Source organism: Molossus molossus, unplaced genomic scaffold (genome assembly GCF_014108415.1).
Source record: "Molossus molossus isolate mMolMol1 unplaced genomic scaffold, mMolMol1.p scaffold_m16_p_15, whole genome shotgun sequence".
Taxonomy (NCBI): Eukaryota; Metazoa; Chordata; class Mammalia; order Chiroptera; family Molossidae; genus Molossus; species Molossus molossus.
In genome coordinates, this window is record NW_023425350.1 from 28,520,307 (window position 1) to 28,538,092 (window position 17,786).

The 17,786-nt window shown below is 42.6% G+C and overlaps 2 protein-coding genes across 2 annotated transcripts in view; one reads left to right on the plus strand and one right to left on the minus strand.

Moving 5' to 3' along the window:
• The first annotated feature begins 5,415 nt into the window (after positions 1–5,415).
• Positions 5,416–17,786, plus strand: part of MTA3 (metastasis associated 1 family member 3) — a 154,317-nt gene continuing 141,946 nt past the window's right edge. Inside the window, exons 1-3 of the mRNA XM_036262258.1 lie at positions 5,416–5,457; positions 7,101–7,168; positions 15,694–15,787. Of these exons, the coding sequence (XP_036118151.1) occupies positions 5,430–5,457; positions 7,101–7,168; positions 15,694–15,787 (190 nt within the window). The 5' untranslated portion in view covers positions 5,416–5,429. The remainder of the gene's footprint in view (positions 5,458–7,100; positions 7,169–15,693; positions 15,788–17,786) is intronic.
• On the minus strand, positions 9,757–10,333 carry LOC118630467 (40S ribosomal protein S10-like). The gene has a single exon (XM_036262257.1). It carries the CDS (start codon positions 10,288–10,290, stop codon positions 9,790–9,792), a length of 501 nt encoding a protein of 166 aa, XP_036118150.1. The 5' UTR covers positions 10,291–10,333; the 3' UTR covers positions 9,757–9,789.

Sequence of the window (17,786 nt, forward strand, 5' to 3'; positions counted from 1 at the left end):
AAAAAAGAAAAAAGAGCGAGAAATCATAGGACATACAAGCAAGGTAGAGTCTCTTATCTGAAGCCTGGAATCGGGTTTAAGATGACTGTAATTACATTCTAGACCCCCATGCTCCTTTAGTGAGTTCAATATATTACAAAGCTCTTAGACTTGGTGGCCAGCCTCATCTTACTATTATTGTTTTTTTGCATTTATAAAAACTTCATAAAGTTGAAACAAAAACCAACTCACCATCTTATTTATATCAGTGATACCTCGGTTCTCGAACGCCTTGACTTTCGACCAAATCGGTATTCGACCAGGAGATTCGAGAAACTTTTGTCTCGGAATCCGAACAAATATTTGGAACTCGAACTTCCGAGATGAGCCGAGTTGAGCCGAATGGCGTTCATTCGGCCCAGCGCGCCTTGCTTGCGTCATCAGTGTGAGTGCAGAGAGAGAGTCACGCTTTGTGGAGAGAGTCACGCTTTACACTGAATTTAACCCTTAGACATGGGTCCAAAGAAAGCCAGAAGTGGTAATGCAGACAAAGGTAAGCGGAAAGCTGTGAGAACAACTATTGATCTGAAGAAAGAAATCATTACCAAATATGAACAGGGCACACGTGTTTCGGATCTGTCTGCTGAGTATGGCGTGCCAAAATCAACCATCTCTACTTTCCTTAAGAATAAAGCTGTTATAAAGGCTGCCAATGTTGCCAAAGGTGTAACGCTGATAACTAAGCAAAGGCCTCAGATAATGGAGGAAATGGAGAAGCTGCTCCTTATTTTCATTAAAGAAAAAGAGTTAGCAGGTGACAGCATCAATAAGGTCGTTATTTGTGAGAAAGCACTACAAATATTCAGTGATCTGAACAAAGAAACACCTGGTACAAGTGGTCAAGGTGCTTTCACGTTTAAAGCCAGCAGAGGTTGGTTTGAGAATTTCAGACATAGAAGTGGCATACATTGCGTCACTAGGCATGGGGAAGCAGCTAGTGCAAACCAGGAGGCTGCTAATAACTTCATTAAAGAATTTAGTGACTATGTCAAGGCAGAAGGGTTTGTTCCTGAGCAGGTGTTCAACTGCGATGAGACCGGATTATTCTGGAAAAAAATGCCAGCCAACACCTACATAACCAAAGAGGAGAAAGCGCTACCAGGGCACAAGCCTATGAAAGATAGGCTTACTCTTTTGTTTTGTGCAAATGCAAGTGGTGATTGCAAGGTAAAACCCTTGCTTGTCTACCATTCAGACAATCCCAGGCCATTCAAAAGGCACAATGTAATGAAGAGTAAATTGGCTGTGATGTGGCGGTCTAACACCAAAGCTTGGGTTACCAGACAATTCTTTACAGAGTGGGTGCGTGAAGTTTTTGCACCTCGAGTGAAGGAATACCTGGCAGAAAAAAAATTGCCTTTAAAATGTCTATTAGTGATGGACAATGCTCCTGCTCACCCCCCAGCTTTAGAGGAAGATCTAGTTGATGACTATAGCTTCATCAAAGTAAAATTCTTACCCCCCAATACAACCCCTATTCTGCAACCCATGGACCAACAGGTCATATCCAATTTCAAGAAATTGTACACAAAGGCCCTCTTCCGGAAGTGCTTTGAAGTGACAAATGACACACAGTTAACTCTGAGGGAATTTTGGAAAGAACACTTCAACATCCTAAATTGTGTAAACTTGATTGACACTGCTTGGAGTAATGTCACTCATCGCACATTGTATGCGGCATGGCGAAAACTATGGCCCGAAAGGGACAGTGAGGGTTTAGAAGCTGAGTCAGCTCCTATCGTTGATGAAGATGTTGCTGTAGTTGATGATATTGTGGCCATAGGAAAGACCATGGGCCTTGACATTCAACAAGATGACATCAACGAACTTGTGGAAGGTCACGCTGCTGAGTTAACCGCCGAGGAACTGATGCACCTACAACAACAGCAGCAGAAGGATATGGTGGAAGAAATTTCTTCTGAAGAAGAGGAGAGAGTGGAGGATATTTCTAGTGGCCTTATTCATGAAATGTGTGCAAAATGGGCAGAAATTGCAAACTTTGTTGAACAACATCACCCTGATAAAGTGGTAGCAAATAGAGCAGTTAACATTTTTAATGACAATGTTATGTCCACTTTCCGCAAAATTTCTGAAAGGAGAAAAAAACAGCAAACAATTGAAAAATTCTTCCGTAAAGAAATCAGACAAGTAACTGCAGAGAAAGATTCTGATTCTCCTCAGCAAAAGATACTGTACAGAGAACAGAAACACCCGAAGAGCAGTTACCCTCTGTTTTTATTGAAGAGGACTCCCCTTCAAGACAATAAAGGTTGGTACAGGTACAGTAAATGAAACACAATTTACTGTACTTTACAGTACATTTTATTTTATTTTTTTTAATACATACTGTACACTTTTATTTCTTGTTGAGACTTATGTTTTTCTACATATTATATACAAATTAGGCCAGTAAATAGGCATTTTCTGGGGCTTGGAACGAATTAATCCAGTTTCCATTATTTCCTATTGGTTTCATTGCTTCGGTTCTCGAACAATTTGGTTCTCGACCGTCCTCCTGGAACGAATTATGTTCGAGAACCGAGTTATCACTGTAGCTCTTTTGCAGTGTCCACTTCTTTTCAGCTAAATGGGATGCTGGAGATTGACACAGAGAATGTCCTGGGCTTTAGGCAATCCCTTATCTAGTCCTTTAATCTAGTCCTTTAATCACAACAGCCATGTTTCGAAATTTTACCCATGAGAGAGCTGGATTTGTCCTGAGATTCCTGGCACAGTCTGAGAAATACTTCTTTGTAATGAGGATGGCTGGAATAGAGAGAAAAGACCTAAAAATCATGAAGCTCTTAACATGAGCTGAACACTTCAAAAATTTAATAATTTTTATCACAAGCCTTTGCTGTAGGTGTCAATCACTAGTTATATTTTGTAGAACTTGAGACTCAGAGGTGTTAAGTAACTTGTTCAAGACTTTAAACAGCTAAACTAAGAGTGAAGTTTGGGCTTGTTGATGACAAGTTTGTGATCTGAACCATGCAACATAAGGAGGTAGAGGTGCTTTTGCTTTCTTTGAAGGTATAGGCTTTCCCACCCTTCTTCATCTGGTTGGATGGATTTTTTCAGTCTGAAACATTTGCTGAAGTCCCTTATGTGCATACCTCTTCCGTATTAGGAGGTATAGAAGTTTCATAGACAAAGTCCTTGCCTGCTGCCAGTTTACTAGATGCTTCCAGGCAAATTATTCAACCTACTTATGTGTCAGCTCAGAAATGGAGTGATGGCAGATAAATCACAATATGTTGTTGGTGGGATCTCCAATAAAAGGATTATGATAAACATCAGCTATGCAGTGTGCATAACAAAACACTTGCTTTTTTTTCTGGGTCAAAGAGCTGATGCAGGCTCACAATTTGACACATGGTATAAAACTCTTGGGAATCTGAAACTTCCTTAAGTTAAAAAAAAAAAAAAGGCAACAGACACCTGTTATTTGCATAGTGCTCTATGAAGCATTTTCAGATATCTTCACAACTGATCCTCACCCCATCTGTGAAGTGGAATTAGTGTCCCCATTTTAATAGATGAAAAATCTTTCTTTTAAGAGATTTTAAATTGATTTATAGAGAGAGAGAGTAAGGGACAGGGAGAGAGAAACATCGATGTCAGAGCCTCTTCACATCCCCTATCAGGGATAAAGCCCACAACCTTGGCATGTGCCCTGACCAGGGATTGAACCAGCAACAATTTTGGTGCATGGGATTACGCCCAACCAACTGAGCCATATTGGCTAGGGCTGGATAAGAAATTTTGGTTCACACAGTCAATCCAGCTAATTCAGGCAAAGGTGCTTTATTTGTTTTATTTTATTTTTTTGCTTTGCCTCAGTTATCTAGAAAATTATCTTTTCACCTCAATTATTTGTAATAGTAGACCAGCACAAATGCCATCAATAAGCAAACAAAACACAAAGTCAGAGTCAACAACACGTAGCTGTAAATCACCAGAAACTCCAAACAATCCGTAACAATAAGGGATCATCTTCAGGTTTATTATACAGCAATGTCTGGGAGTAGTTTGGAATGGATCAGCTTTTGTAAAGAAAGTTATTTGTCTTCATTTGGGGGATAGCCAGCTAAAATTCAACTCTATTTGTTTTTTTATTTCTTTATTTCTGTGAGGGTATGAAGACCGAGCAAATGGATAGTCTACAGCAGTGGTTCTCAACCTTCCTTCCTAATGCTGCAACCCTTTAATACAGTTCCTCATGTTGTGGTGACCCCTCCCAACCATAAAATTATTTTCGTTGCTACTTCAAAACTGTAATTTTGCTACTGTTATGAATCGCCATCAGAAATATGTTTTCCGATGGTCTTAGGCGACCCCTGTGAAAGGGTCCTTGGACCCCCAAAGGGGTCGCGACCCACAGGTTGAAAACCGCTGGTCTAGAGAATTAGCATGGGAAAATAACAACCACATGAAAGCTTTAGGCACACAACCACGTTAACAGTCCAACAACCAACAGGAAGCTGATTGACAGCATACCCTCCTTTGGGGGTGGTGGTGATGAACTGTGGAGCCCAGTTCCCCTACTAACAAAGAACACCCTCCCCCAACCCCTCCTCCCAGCCGGGCAGCGTGGTACATTAGGGCTATCTGGAGGCAAGTCCTTCCGGTGTGGGGGAGTGGGTTCTTTCAGCCCAGTTTTAGGGTGCGTGCTGGTAGACCTGCCAAAGCAGTTAGGGAGCACTTGGAAGGGTGCCAGTTTTTCTAACCCGGTCCTCAGCTGGGTCTCTGCTTGGGGAAGCTGCAAGCACCTGGGGTGGGGGTGGGGGTTCCTGGCCCCAGGGCCTACAGGCTCCAACGCGCTGCATTAACATCGTCACAAGGAAGGCGCCCGCTGCGTGCACTTATTTGTAGCCAAGTGTTTGCAATGAGACAGGTACCTACGTGTTGGAGGTCACATTTGCTTGGGCTCCCAGGGGCCATAGACCTGTCTCAGGGTGAGCAGGTGGCAGGGTACCCTGGGTAGGGCGATAGGGGCTCCGTAGAGGCTGACCCCTTGCCCCCACCCCAAATGTCTAATGCCCCCTGGTCCACACTTGCGCGTGCAGGCCTCCCCCCGGTTCAGCACCCTTGTCCGAGGAGCCTCCACTTGCAGCAAGGCCCCCCCAAACCGGCCCCTTCCCCAATTCCCTGCGGCCGGCAGCGCTCCGACCTCCCGTGGCCCTGCCCCTGGGGCCTCGCTAGCCCGGGGCTGGGGGCGGGCACCTGCCCCCACCGCTCGGCGTCCCCTCCCCTTCACTTCCCCCTCCCCTCGTTCCCTCCTTCCCCTCCCCCCCGTGGCGAGGCGGCAGCGGAGGCGGCGGCGGCCGAGGCTGAGGCGGCGGCGGCGGGCGGGGCTCGGCTCGGGCTCCGCGGGCGGGCGGGCGGACATGGCGGCCAACATGTACCGGGTCGGAGGTAGGAAGGCTCGGCCCGACCCGGCCCGTTTGGGAGCGGGCTGCGGGAGTGGGGGGTCGGGGCGAGTTCACCCTAACCGCTGGGAGCCACCGGCGCCCGGGCTGAGGGCGCGGCGGGCGGGGGCGGCCGGGGCCGCAGGGGGGCCGGGGCTCCCTACCCTCCACCTTCCCCTCCCCCCGCCCGGCCCGCCGGGGCCGAGGCCACTGCACACCCGCCCAGGGGTTCAGGGCCAGGCCTGCACCTGGGGGTGCGAATTACCAGACGCCCCCTCCATGAAACTCCCATGGGGTAGGGGCCGTCGAGCCCCCTAATAGGGTGGTCTTTCCTCGCGTGGCTTCTAGGCAGAGGGGCTTGGAGAGGATGGGGACAGCACCCCATCTTCTACTTCTCTTCCGTGGGAGTGGGAGGTGGGGGTGCGGGGGGCCCAGCTAGAAAGGCCTGTTTGCGGGGACAGGGCCCAGCACCTCTCCTTCCTCACACCCCCTTCCGTTTCTTGTCCTGCCCCCCAAGAATGGGGCTTAGTGGGGCCGGGGCCCCGCGGCCAGTCGTGGGGAGTTGAGCTCTGCCTGGACGTTTGCTCTCCTGTCCGCCTCCTTCCCAGCCTGCTGCAGAAGAGAGAAATAAGGTCAAACAAACTTTCTCCCTACTCACGACGCCCTCCTCCCTCTTTCCTGGTAAAATAATAATTCAGATAAGTGGCGTGTTTGTGTGTGAGACTAGCTTTTGCTTCTCTGCTCATTAGCCGAGCTCCTGATGGATGGTGCTGGGAATGGCCTGTCTAAATGAGGCCACTTTGCAGAAGAGACACAGGAAAGAGCTACTAAGATAGACAATAACAATGCAGCCCAGCCTCTCAAATAAACACACAGTGGGAAGTTTCCAGTGAGCCTGTTAGATGAGAGGAAAAGCCACACTTGAAAATTTGTATCCTTTTGGTTAAAAGCCTGCAGCGATTTAAAAAATAACAGGATCCTAAATGGATCTGGATTACATATGGTAAAATATATTAAAAAAAGACTGATACCACCTGGGAGAGCAGTGTCTCCCAGGAAGTGACTGTGACCCCCACCCCCTCCCACTTCCCCTCATCTTCCAATCTAGATAGAGCTGTGGACAAGTTTGTCGATGTGTTTCCTCTTACCTGCTCCACTCACCTGATTGTTGTGTTTTTTTTTTAAGTTGATGATTGAAATGTACTTTGAGCTGCCAAGTCTTTCAAGATGATCTGAATTTGTCTTAGGTCAATAGTTTTATGTGAGAAGCATACTTCAGGGCAAATTGGATTGGAGGGAAAAGATGTGGAAGCAGTTATAGTATGAAAGACACATGTTTAGTCAGCCCTGACTACTCAATGATGACAAGAGGTGTCTTTGTTTGTTATTAAAGAAATGACATGTGTGGAACAGGAGTCTAGGAGAATTTGATAAAAAATGAATTGAAATGAAAATGCCAGGGAAATAGGGGTCTATGAATAGTAGGCACATGAGAGAATATATTAAGGTTGCATTACGAAGTTTGCTTTTACCCGGGAATGAATTCCATGCTTCATTTTGAACGTGAATTGCCTAATATACAAAGTCACAGATCCACAAATGTGAACTTTATGTTGAAAAGATTAAACTCTTTACTTTCTTTTATTACAGATTATGTCTACTTTGAGAATTCCTCCAGCAACCCCTACCTAATCAGGAGGATAGAAGAACTCAACAAGGTATACACTTGCATGTTCTTGATTCTAATATTAAAAGTAATTGTTGTCCATTAAAGATAATTGGGTAAAGGGCATAAGAGGTGATTTTACCTTTAGTCTCTGAAAATAAAGATTTCAGATTAGAGAATTATGCAGGATTCTGAATACTCTTCCTTTTTATAATTACCTCTGATAGTAAATGTTGTTGAATATTTAACATCTGCAGATTTCTTCAAATTGCTTAGAGCTTTTCAGAGCAGGTCATTCCTATAACTCAGTCCCTTTTTATATTTAGAGTTATAATTTGGCCGTGGCTGGTTTGGCTCAGCGGTTAGAGCGTTGGCCTGCAGACCAGAGACCTGGGTTCGGTTCCTGCTAAGGGCACATACCTCGGTTGCAGTTTGTCCCCGGCCCCTATTGGGGTCGTGTGGGTGGCAGCCACTCCATGTGTCTCTCACATTGATGTTTCTCTCTCTCTCTTCCTCTCTGTCTTTTTCCCGCTCTATCTGAATTGAAGATAAATGCAAAAAAAAGTCCTCAAGTGAGGATAAAAAAAATGTTTAGAGTCATAATTTGTATTTCTCCCTTTTTAGTGAATTAATTTTTTCCTTTTCCTGCTTTAGAAGGAGGAAGCTAGGAAAAACAGTGTTGAAGGGAATTTGTAAAATTCTGCCCTAGGCTAACTAGTGTAATATAAACTGGCTTTGTACCTCAGGCTCAAATAAATAAAACTTTTACATTAAGGTTTGTCTGTGATCACAGGTGTCCAAGGACATCAGAAGCATTATGACTGTTTGTAGCAGATGAGCTTCTACAGAGGAGGCACACGAAGAGAGTTATAAACTACACAAACCGTAGATTTCTAATGATACTTTGGTTTCCTCCAAACCACTTTGAAGGTTATTTGTGTAGCTTATGAGAATTCATAGTGTTAAATTGTTGTGGCGCTGTCTAGTTCATAGCTTTCCCCAAAATACCATCTGGAGACTAGTCCAGTTCTGAGTCCCAGGAAACCAGGTCTGGTCAAGGACACTGCTGGCTTAGGAAGCTTGAGATCTTGATTTGCTTTTGGGATCACATCAGGGCCTTGCAGCTTTAATTAATTAATTAATTAATCAATTAATGCATTCATTATCATTTTTAATCTTCACCCAACGATATTTTTCTGTTTATCTTCAGATAGAGTGGGAACAGGGGAGAGAGAAAGGGGTAGAGAGAGAAATGTGGACATGAGAGGGACACATCAATGTGAGAGGGACACATTGACGTGAGAGGGACAGACACATTGGCTGCCTCCAACATGACCCCAACCAGGGCCGGGGAGGAGCTGCAACTGAGTATGTGCCCTTGACCGGAATCAAACCCACAACTCTTTGGTCTGCAGGCTGATGTTCTAACCTCTGAGCCAAACCAGCCAGGGCTGGCCTTGCATTTTAAAAACACATATATGTTTTTATTGATTTTTTAGAGAGAAAGGAAGGGAAAGAGATAGAAACATCATGTGAGAACCATCGATTGGCTGTCCCCTGCATCCCCCCCACTGGGGATAGAGCCTGCAACCCAGTTATGTGCCCCAACTGGGAATCGTACTAGGACCTACTAGTCCATGGGGTGATGCTTAACCCACTGAACCACAACAGGTGGGCAGGGTCCTTGCATTTTTAAAACTTCTGTAATATTTTTGACCACCGTCAAATCAAGACATTGGCTTCAGGTACCCACCTTAGGACCATTTAGTTGTTACCATTCTCTTGTACCTTGTTCTTTGTTCCATATCTTTTATCACCTTTGAATATACTTAATTATTGTGTTTATTTTCATTGCCTGTTTCCCAAACTAGAATGTAAGCTAGATGTGTGTCATGAATTTCTCTGTTTACTAATACATCCCAAGTGTCTTAGAATAGTGGCTGGCCCAGAGTTATAACATTTAGTAAATATTTGTTGAATTAATGGATTTCTCAAATGCCTGCTCTTAGTACTTGTACATAGTTTTACTGTTTACAGAGTATTTTAATTCATTTGTTTTATAGATATTTCTGAGAACCTGCTATTTGCCAGGCACTTTCAGATGTGTACTTTTAGGAATTTCGGGGTGAACAAAAATAAAAAAGTAGAGATAGACATTGGCCAGATAATCCCACATGAAGGAAATTGTAGCTGTGCTAAATTTATAAACACTACAGCATGATGCATTATGAATTGTAGTTGTGAGGCACACAGTGGTTAAATGACCTGGGTTACACACTCAGCTTGAACCTGGATCATTTCACACTCCTTTATATTACCATTCACTTCAAAAGTACTCCCTCACACCAGTCCTCACCTTCTCCCTGCCCCTCTGTCTTCAACAAAGAGTCATTCATGTAATAACTGTCTTTTGGAGGCTAGGGATGACTGAACTGTGAGGAGTGAGATTCTCTGTCATTTCAAGAATGGCAGTTTGACTGGATGGAGTATTGGTAAACAAGAACTGAGATTGGCTAGTTAAGTACTAAATGTTTATGTAGGGCCTTTTATTTCTGTCGGGATGTGAAAATGATGTCTTATTCTTTTAATCCTCACCTGAGGTTGGTTATTTATTTATTTATTTATTTTATTTCTGATCGCAAGTTTATTCAACACAAAATAATCCCTCCAACTTTACTGAGGTGGTTGACCGCGTCCACGACCAAATCCGCCTCTAAACTGGAATTCAGTTGCTGACCCAGCCCCAGCCTCAGCTTTCTTGTCGGCACCAGGGGGCACAGCACTCCGCCTGTAGGTGTCTCTGTCAGCTTCCCCTCGTGTGAGTCTTGCAGGTCGCTCGCCCTCCAGACCTTTGGGCCTTGGCCTGCCAGTCTCAGGCCGGCTGCTGCGCAAAGTGGCAGGCACGATCTCAGGGGGCAGGTGGAGGTAATCTTGGAGATACTGGATGCCCTCGTTGGTAAGGTACCAGTAGAAGTGTCTCCAGGCAAACTGTTCCTTCACGTAGCCTCGGGATTTGAGAGACTGCATGGCCTTCATGACGACGTGAAGATTAGGCACATTCTTGTCTGCCAGCTCGGGGTGTTTAGGCATGTGCACGTCCTTCTTGGCCACCATCACCCCCTCCTTAAAAAGGAGTTCATAAATGGTAATCCGGTTCTTCTTGGGCATCAACATCGCGACGGCTGCTGCGTCCGAGGCCGGAGCTGGAAAGGAAGGGCTGAGGTTATTTTTTTCCCATTTATCTTCAGACAGTGGTAGGGAGAGAGAGAGAGAGAGAGGGAGAGAGAAACATCTGTGTGAGAGAGACACATCAACTTGTTGCCTCCCACATGACCTTGACCAGGGCTGGAGACTTTACCACAACGGAGGTATGTGCCCTTGACCAGAATTGAACCTGTGACTCTTTGGTCTGCAGGCCGACGCGCTAACCGCTGAGCCAAACTGGCCAGGGCGTTCAATCACCATTGTTATAGAAAATTTACTTTTATATGCTGGCTTCTGGTTTTTATTTATTTATTTATTTATTTATTTATTGTCAATCCTCATCCAAGGATAAGGGGATGTTTGTTAAAGTTGGGGACAATGAAACAAGGAAGGGTTGGGAAAATGAGCCTAGGCTGGGCTGCTGTGGCTCATTAAGAAGTCAGAGAAAAGGGGGGCCTTGGGGACAGATTCAGAGGGTTTGGGATGAATTGCTGCTGCCCATTGCTGTCTTGGTTGCGATCTTGTGGGGTCCTTTAGAGTTAGGGGATGCGTGCCTATGGGGAAAGAAGGGACGGGAGAAAGCATGGCCATGCTCCTGGAAGGAGAGTGAGCCCCAGGACATTTTTTCTATTGATTATTTTTTTTTAGAGGGAGTGGGAGGGAGAGGGGGAGGGGGAAAGAGAAACATTGATGTGAGAAGACACATTGACTGGTTGCCTACCAAAGGGCCTGGGATGGAACTGGGAATCAAACCCGCAACTCTTCAGAGCAAGGGCTGATGCACTAACCATGGAGCAACACCAGCCAGAGCAGAAAACAACTTTCTGATAAGTTTTATTTAGTTACTACTTGGGTTGGGTGTTGCTTTTGCTTCTAAAAATTGAGTACATGCATGTTGAAGGAAATCCTTCTGCACATAGTAATGAGGGTGCAGTCTTATAATGAGGACGTATTGTAAGTTATGCCTGTGGGTAAATTAATGTGTGGATAAATTAATTGTTTTTTGGTGTGTATATTATATAATTTATATATCTCTTCATATTCTGCATATTTTATTAATCTTCAAACTTGCTCTGAAATTTATTTTAATGTTAAGGGTTTTATCTTTTTTTGGTGGGGGGAGGGGAGTCACTAACATCTTTTTCTTTCTTTCTTTTCTTTTTTTTTTTGGTATGTGCCCCTAGCGGGAACCGAACCCAGGACTCTCTGGTCCGCAGGCCGATACTCCAACCGCTGAGCCAAACTGGCCAGGGCGACTAACATCTTTTTTAAAAAAAATAGAAACATCAATGAGAGAGAACATCGATTGACTGCCTCCTGCATGCCCCACACTGGGGATTTGGCCCACAACCCGGGCATGTGCCCTGACTGGGAATTGAACCGGCGAGTGCATGGATCACCATTGAGCCACACCAGCCGGGCATCACTAACATGTTTTGGCATCTGATGACCCCCCCCCACGCCAATCTCATATGCACATACAGATTTTGCACGTAATTTCAGGAGATTCCTTCAAAGTCCTTTTTTTCTTTTTATCCTCACCAGAGGACATTTTTGCATTTATCTTCAGATAGAGTGGGAAGGAAGGAGAAAGGGAGGAAGAGAGAAAGAGAAACATTGATGCGAGAGAGACACATCCGAGTGGTTGCAACTCACACAACTCCAGCTGGGGTCAGGGACAAACAACAACCGAGGTATGCACCCTTAGCTGGAATGGAACCCGGGTCTCTCTGGTCTGACGTTCTAACTGCTGAGCCAAACCGGCCAGGGCTCAAAGTCCTTTTATGGAACTCAAGTTAATACCCATCCTGTCATTTGGAGTCTTTTGGGACTAAGGGCAGAAATCTGAGAAGGAAAGTCTCTTTTCACTTGTTCTTTACTTTGGGTAAACCATGGAGTTTCTGAACTGGAAAGTGTTTTTAATTACTTTTTATAAAAAAAAAATGTATTTTGTAAGTATGGGATAGAAACAGACATGAGCCAAGCCGGTGTGACTAATTGGATTGAATGTCGTTCCATGGACTGAGAGGTCCTTGTTCAATTCCTGGTCAGGGTACATGCCCAGATTTCGGGCTTGATCCCCAGTAGACTGCTGATGGATGTTTCTCTCTCACATCGATGTTTCTCCCTCTGTCTCCTTTCCTCTCTCAAAAATCAATTAAAAAAAAACATTTTAAGAAGCCCTGGCCGGATTGGCTCAGCAGTTAGAGCATCAACCTGCGGACCAGTGAGTCGTGGGTTCGATTTTGGTCAAGAGCATGTACCTTGGTTGTGGTTCGTCCCTGGCCCTGGTTGGGTCGCTGCAGTAGGCAACCAGTCGATGTGCCCCTCTCACTTTGATGTATCTCTCTCCCTCTTCCCCCCTCCCTCCCTCCCACTCTGATCATAAATAGAAAAATAGCCCTGGCTGGTTTGGCTCAGCAGTTAGAGCATGGGCCCGCAGACCAGAGAGTCCCGGGTTTGGTTCCGCTAAGGCACGTACCTCGGTTGCAGTTTGGCCTCAGCCCCAGTTGGGGTTGTGTGGGTGGCAACCACTCTATGTGTCTCTCACATTGATGTTTCTCTCTCTCTTCCTTCCTCTTTTCTTCCTACTCTATCTGAAGATAAATGCAAAAATGTCCTCTGGTGAGGATTACCAACAAACAAACAAACAAAACATTAAAAAACCAAACAAAACAGACATGATTGTCAGATTGACTAAAATGGTTTTAGAGCTTAAGAAAGCCTCTTAATTGCTAGATGTGTCTGACAGAATAGAGATTTAAGATGCTGCAACCTAAAGGAAAAAAAATCCAGGAAAGAAATTGATGTCCATCGTGGGTTCTTATTTATACATGTCCCCACTTTTCCCACCTGTGGGTTTTTGCTCAGGGTTTTTTTTTCCTTAGACAACTCAGTCCTTCAGGCTTCACCTGTTGAGGTCCCTCTACCCTATTTCCTCCATTAGGCTTTTTCAGTTCTTTCCCCAACAGGTCTCCATGAGTGAGAAATAGAGTCTGGAAGGGACAGGAAGTAAAGGGAAATAGTGCTGGGAGTATTCTCAGGGATGTTTTACCTTTATGTGTTACTTGTGGAGAAATGGTGAAGGTTTCTCATTAGGTGAGGGACAAGATTGTAACTGGGTTTTGGAAAGTTTGGAGAGGAGATAACGTGACCAGGAATCCTTGCTGGAGTGGAGGCTTAGTGAAGGCAGGCACCATGAATCTGCACTGCTTAGCTCAGTGCTTAGGCACCTAGTACGGGCTCAAAAAAAATGTGGTGAGCCCATGCCCATTAGCTCAGCTGGTTACAGCATCATTCCTGATACACCAAAGTTGCAGGTTCCATCCTTGGTCAAGACACACAAGAATCAACCAATGAATGCATAAATGAATGGAACTACAAATTGCTTTTCTCTCTCTCTGTAAAATTTGGTGAATAACCAAAGGATATATATCTCCAGACTTTATATATATCAAATATTTAACTTAGGCCTTAGAGCAGTGCTTTTCAAACTCTTTGTGGTAAAGAGTTTTCACTATCTCAGAATGCTTTAAGTAAAATTTAAAAGGTAGAAAAATTAAATTTAAAATAGGCCTGTAAATGTATAAGCCTCCATTTTTCATTGTAAAGTTCAATAGCTATAAAATTAACTCTCAAATGTTATAACACACTTACTCAACACACTTACTCTCAATCCTGTACTCATTTTATTACGTAGTATATAACAGCGTGGGCTGTAATTTGGGTAGGTCAGCTTTAGAGATGCTTGAGGTTTTGTGTATGTGTTTGTATGTATTGTAGAGGAATACTGTAGTTGAAACTACTTAATAGCAAAGTGTGTACATAGTTCAGAAGCGAATATTTATTTTGAACTATGCCTTCCAACCCAAGCAGGTTTAATAAGAATTTAATTAGTTTATATGGAAGGAACTCACTGGTGAGGCAGAAAAAAATATTCCTTGAAACTTTTGTTTTGGGTTTTTAACATACTTTTGTGTCATCAAGAAGACAAAAATGGCTCTGGCCTGTTTGGCTCAGTGGTTTGAGCGTCGGCCTGTGGACCAAAAGTCATGGGTTCGATTCTGGTCAGGGGCACATACCTTGGTTGTGGTTTGGTCTCGGGCCCTGGTCAGGGTCATGTGGGAGGCAACCAATTAATGTCTTTCTCGAATGGGTGTACCCCCCGCCCCGCCCTGTTTGAAGATAAAATGGAGAAATATCCTCAGGTAAAGATTAAAAAAAAAAGACAAAAATAAAGAGCTTATAATTGAGGTCATTGATAGATTGTACTAATATGTAAATATTGGCCTGTTCTTTTATCAGATTGCTGGATCATTTCTTCTAGAGGATGTATTTGATCACAATATTGTGAAATATAGAAGCACTTTGGTTAGAATTTAGTATGATTTCAATTTTAAGGGGCAGTATTTCTATAAGACTATTTTTCACTCTAAAAGTGCTGCTGAACTTCATAAAATTGACAAATTTACTGTAGCACATATATATTCTTATTTCTTTATAGTCTGATTATATCTGTAAGCCTAGAGAAATTCTGAAAATTTGTTTTTAAATGTGTTTGAAATTGGAAATCACAGTAGCTTTTTATTGTACTCTATATATTTTTATAAGGAACTATGTAATGAATGATTGACCTTCTCAAAAGCTCTCAGAATTCATAAAGAATAGAGTTGGAGCCTGGGCCCCAGCTGCAGTAAATTACAACCTAACAATATTGATTGTATTCTAGACTGTAGTCAGAAAGAAATAAGAGTTTCAGTGTTCATAACTCAAGGTTTTTAATACTTTCATATGGGAAAGTAAAGTAAGTACTACTAAGATTATTGACTATTATGGATTCATAGACTCCCTTGGGCTGGAAAATGCTTTTCCAAGTAACTCACCTGGTCCATTCTGCATGATGGCTGCCCTGTACCTACAGAGCTTCATCATCAGTCCAATGTGGGGATGGTTCAGGAGAGGGTTGGGTGGTTTTACTCTTAGCCTGTGCTTTTGGGATGGTTTTGGAGGAAGTAATGTTTAACTGTCTTAAGTAAGTTCTGTTGTGGCTGCTGAAGTTTTTGTGATTAGTTTCCTAATGCTAATCAGATTTAACTATATCTGACTTTGTTCATTCATTAAAACGGTCGCATCATTTTAGTTTAATTGATGCCGGTAAGTTATTTTATGTTTGACATTTTAGTTTCAAAATGGAACCTGAACAAATGTTGCTTATCCTTATTTGGGTATTTTAGCTCTCTGATTATCCTGCAGTTGTGATTAATACAGTGTAAATGAGAGTGATCTTGTAATTGTGCTCTATCTAGTTTTGTTTCATAAACTATTTGAATCTAATATTCAGTACAGATGTCTTTTATTTTTCTTATTTCTTAGACTGCAACTGGCAACGTGGAAGCAAAAGTAGTGTGCTTTTATAGACGACGAGATATTTCCAACACGCTTATAATGCTTGCAGACAAGCATGCTAGTAAGTTGTTTTTTTTCTTGGATTAATAAAAAAATGTTTAAGTCTTTCATTTTCTACAATGTGAGGAAAAACAACCGTTTTTGTTACCTATAGCTTTTTGCTTTCTCACTTGTATTACTCTTAGATTAGATGGTAGTAATTTTTTGGGTGGTGCTTGGTTTTATTTTATTTATTTATTTTAGTTACAGATGTTTCTCCCCTCCCCCTCATTGTCACCGTCCTCCCGAGCTGGTGCTTGGTTTTAGTATATTTTTTTAGGTTGCACTATATGTTTCTTAATTAGTTAACATGTTGAAATAGAAATCTTTGCAAGTAGGCTTTAGCAGACAATCAGGCCAATGTTTTGCCATCTCTGATGGTGGTTTGAGTGTACAAATAGGAGGAAATTTATACTTCACTGGTATTTCTTGAAGGACTTCCTCCCCCCCACTCTAAATAACTGGGTAATGTTTATGTCTTTAAAAATTCTGAATATTTATTATATGTTTATAGTATTAGGCTTGTAATAAAATTGCTAGAAAAAGAAATACAAAGTGATATTTAGTCATTCCTATAAATAAAAACTCTGAGCACTGATACTTAAAAAATGTTTTAAAATTTAAATATAGTTGGTATATGTTTGACCCCTTGTTTATAGTTTAATCTGTATTGTGTTTTTTTTGTTGTTGTTGTTCAATCAATAGCATTAACATATTTTAACACCTTTGTTTTTTAAACAACAAACATAATGATTAAAAAAGTGATTTAAAATTTGAGAATGAAGGCATATATGGACTCTATATGTACTTTATTTTGAAAGCCATTTTTCAGTTTGATGCTGTGATCTGTAATGGGTCTTGGGGATCCTGAAGCTCTAGAAGGGATGTGTTATGGGTAAGGGAGGCCGTTGTGTGCACAGGTTTGTTCTCTTCTGTTGGCTTGAGAATTAGTTTTCCACTGTGTTGCCAATTTAAACAGGCAGGTGGTTGTCTCATAAGTTAAATTCCTACTATATATCCTGCTATATAGTTCATAGTGTTTTTTAATTTCTATTTTTGTATACAAAATACTCATTATGTTGTTGTATAACATTTCCAAATTATATATCGACAGATTAGGGTATTCATGTTTGTTCCTCATGTATGAGGCCAAAAGTATCGCTTTTTTTTTTTTATCCTCACCTGAGGACATTTTTCCATTTTTTGTTCAGATATAGCGGGAAGGAGAGAGAGGAAGAGAGAGAGAGAGAGGAAGAGAGAGAGAGAGAAACATCGACCTGAAAGGGACACATCAAGTGGCTGCCACCCACAAGACCCAACCAGGGCCAGGGACAAACTGCAGCTGAGGTGCATGCCCTTAGCGGGAACCGAACCCAGGTCTCTCTGGACTGCAGGCCGACGCTCTAACCGCTGAGCCAAACAGGCCAGGGCGCTTTTTTTTTCCTTTTATGTGAAAGTGAGTTTATTAGTGAAGCAGTGAGATAGAGAATGGGCTACTCCACAGAGTAGCCAAAATAATTGCTTTTTAAAATGACATACTATCCCTGGCTGGTGTGGCTCAGTTAGGTGGGTATCTTCCCGTGTACCCAAATGTTGCCAGATCTATTCTTAGTAGGAGGCTTATAGGAGGCAGCTGATCCTGTTTCCCTCTCATATAGATATTTCTCTCTCCCTCTAAAAAAAATCAATAAAGAAAAAAAATTTAAAAATGTCAGTTGGTTTTTCTACCTCCTCAATAATTATAGAGCATCTCTTTGGGTGGATTACTTCTATTTACATTTACCTGTTTTTATTAATTATTTTTTGATATGTCTTAGTAAGTTGGAGTTAGAGGTATCTTTATATGTTTTTGTTGGTATTGACTAAAACTTAACATGGGAAGAACAAATAAAATTGCCTGAATAGTTCATGCTTTATAAAGAGGATTATGAGAGGACTAATGGAGAGAGTGTCATATAGTAGAAAGATTTCCAAATTGAAATTCTGGGTGTGGATGCCACTTAATTTTCCTGAGCCTTAGT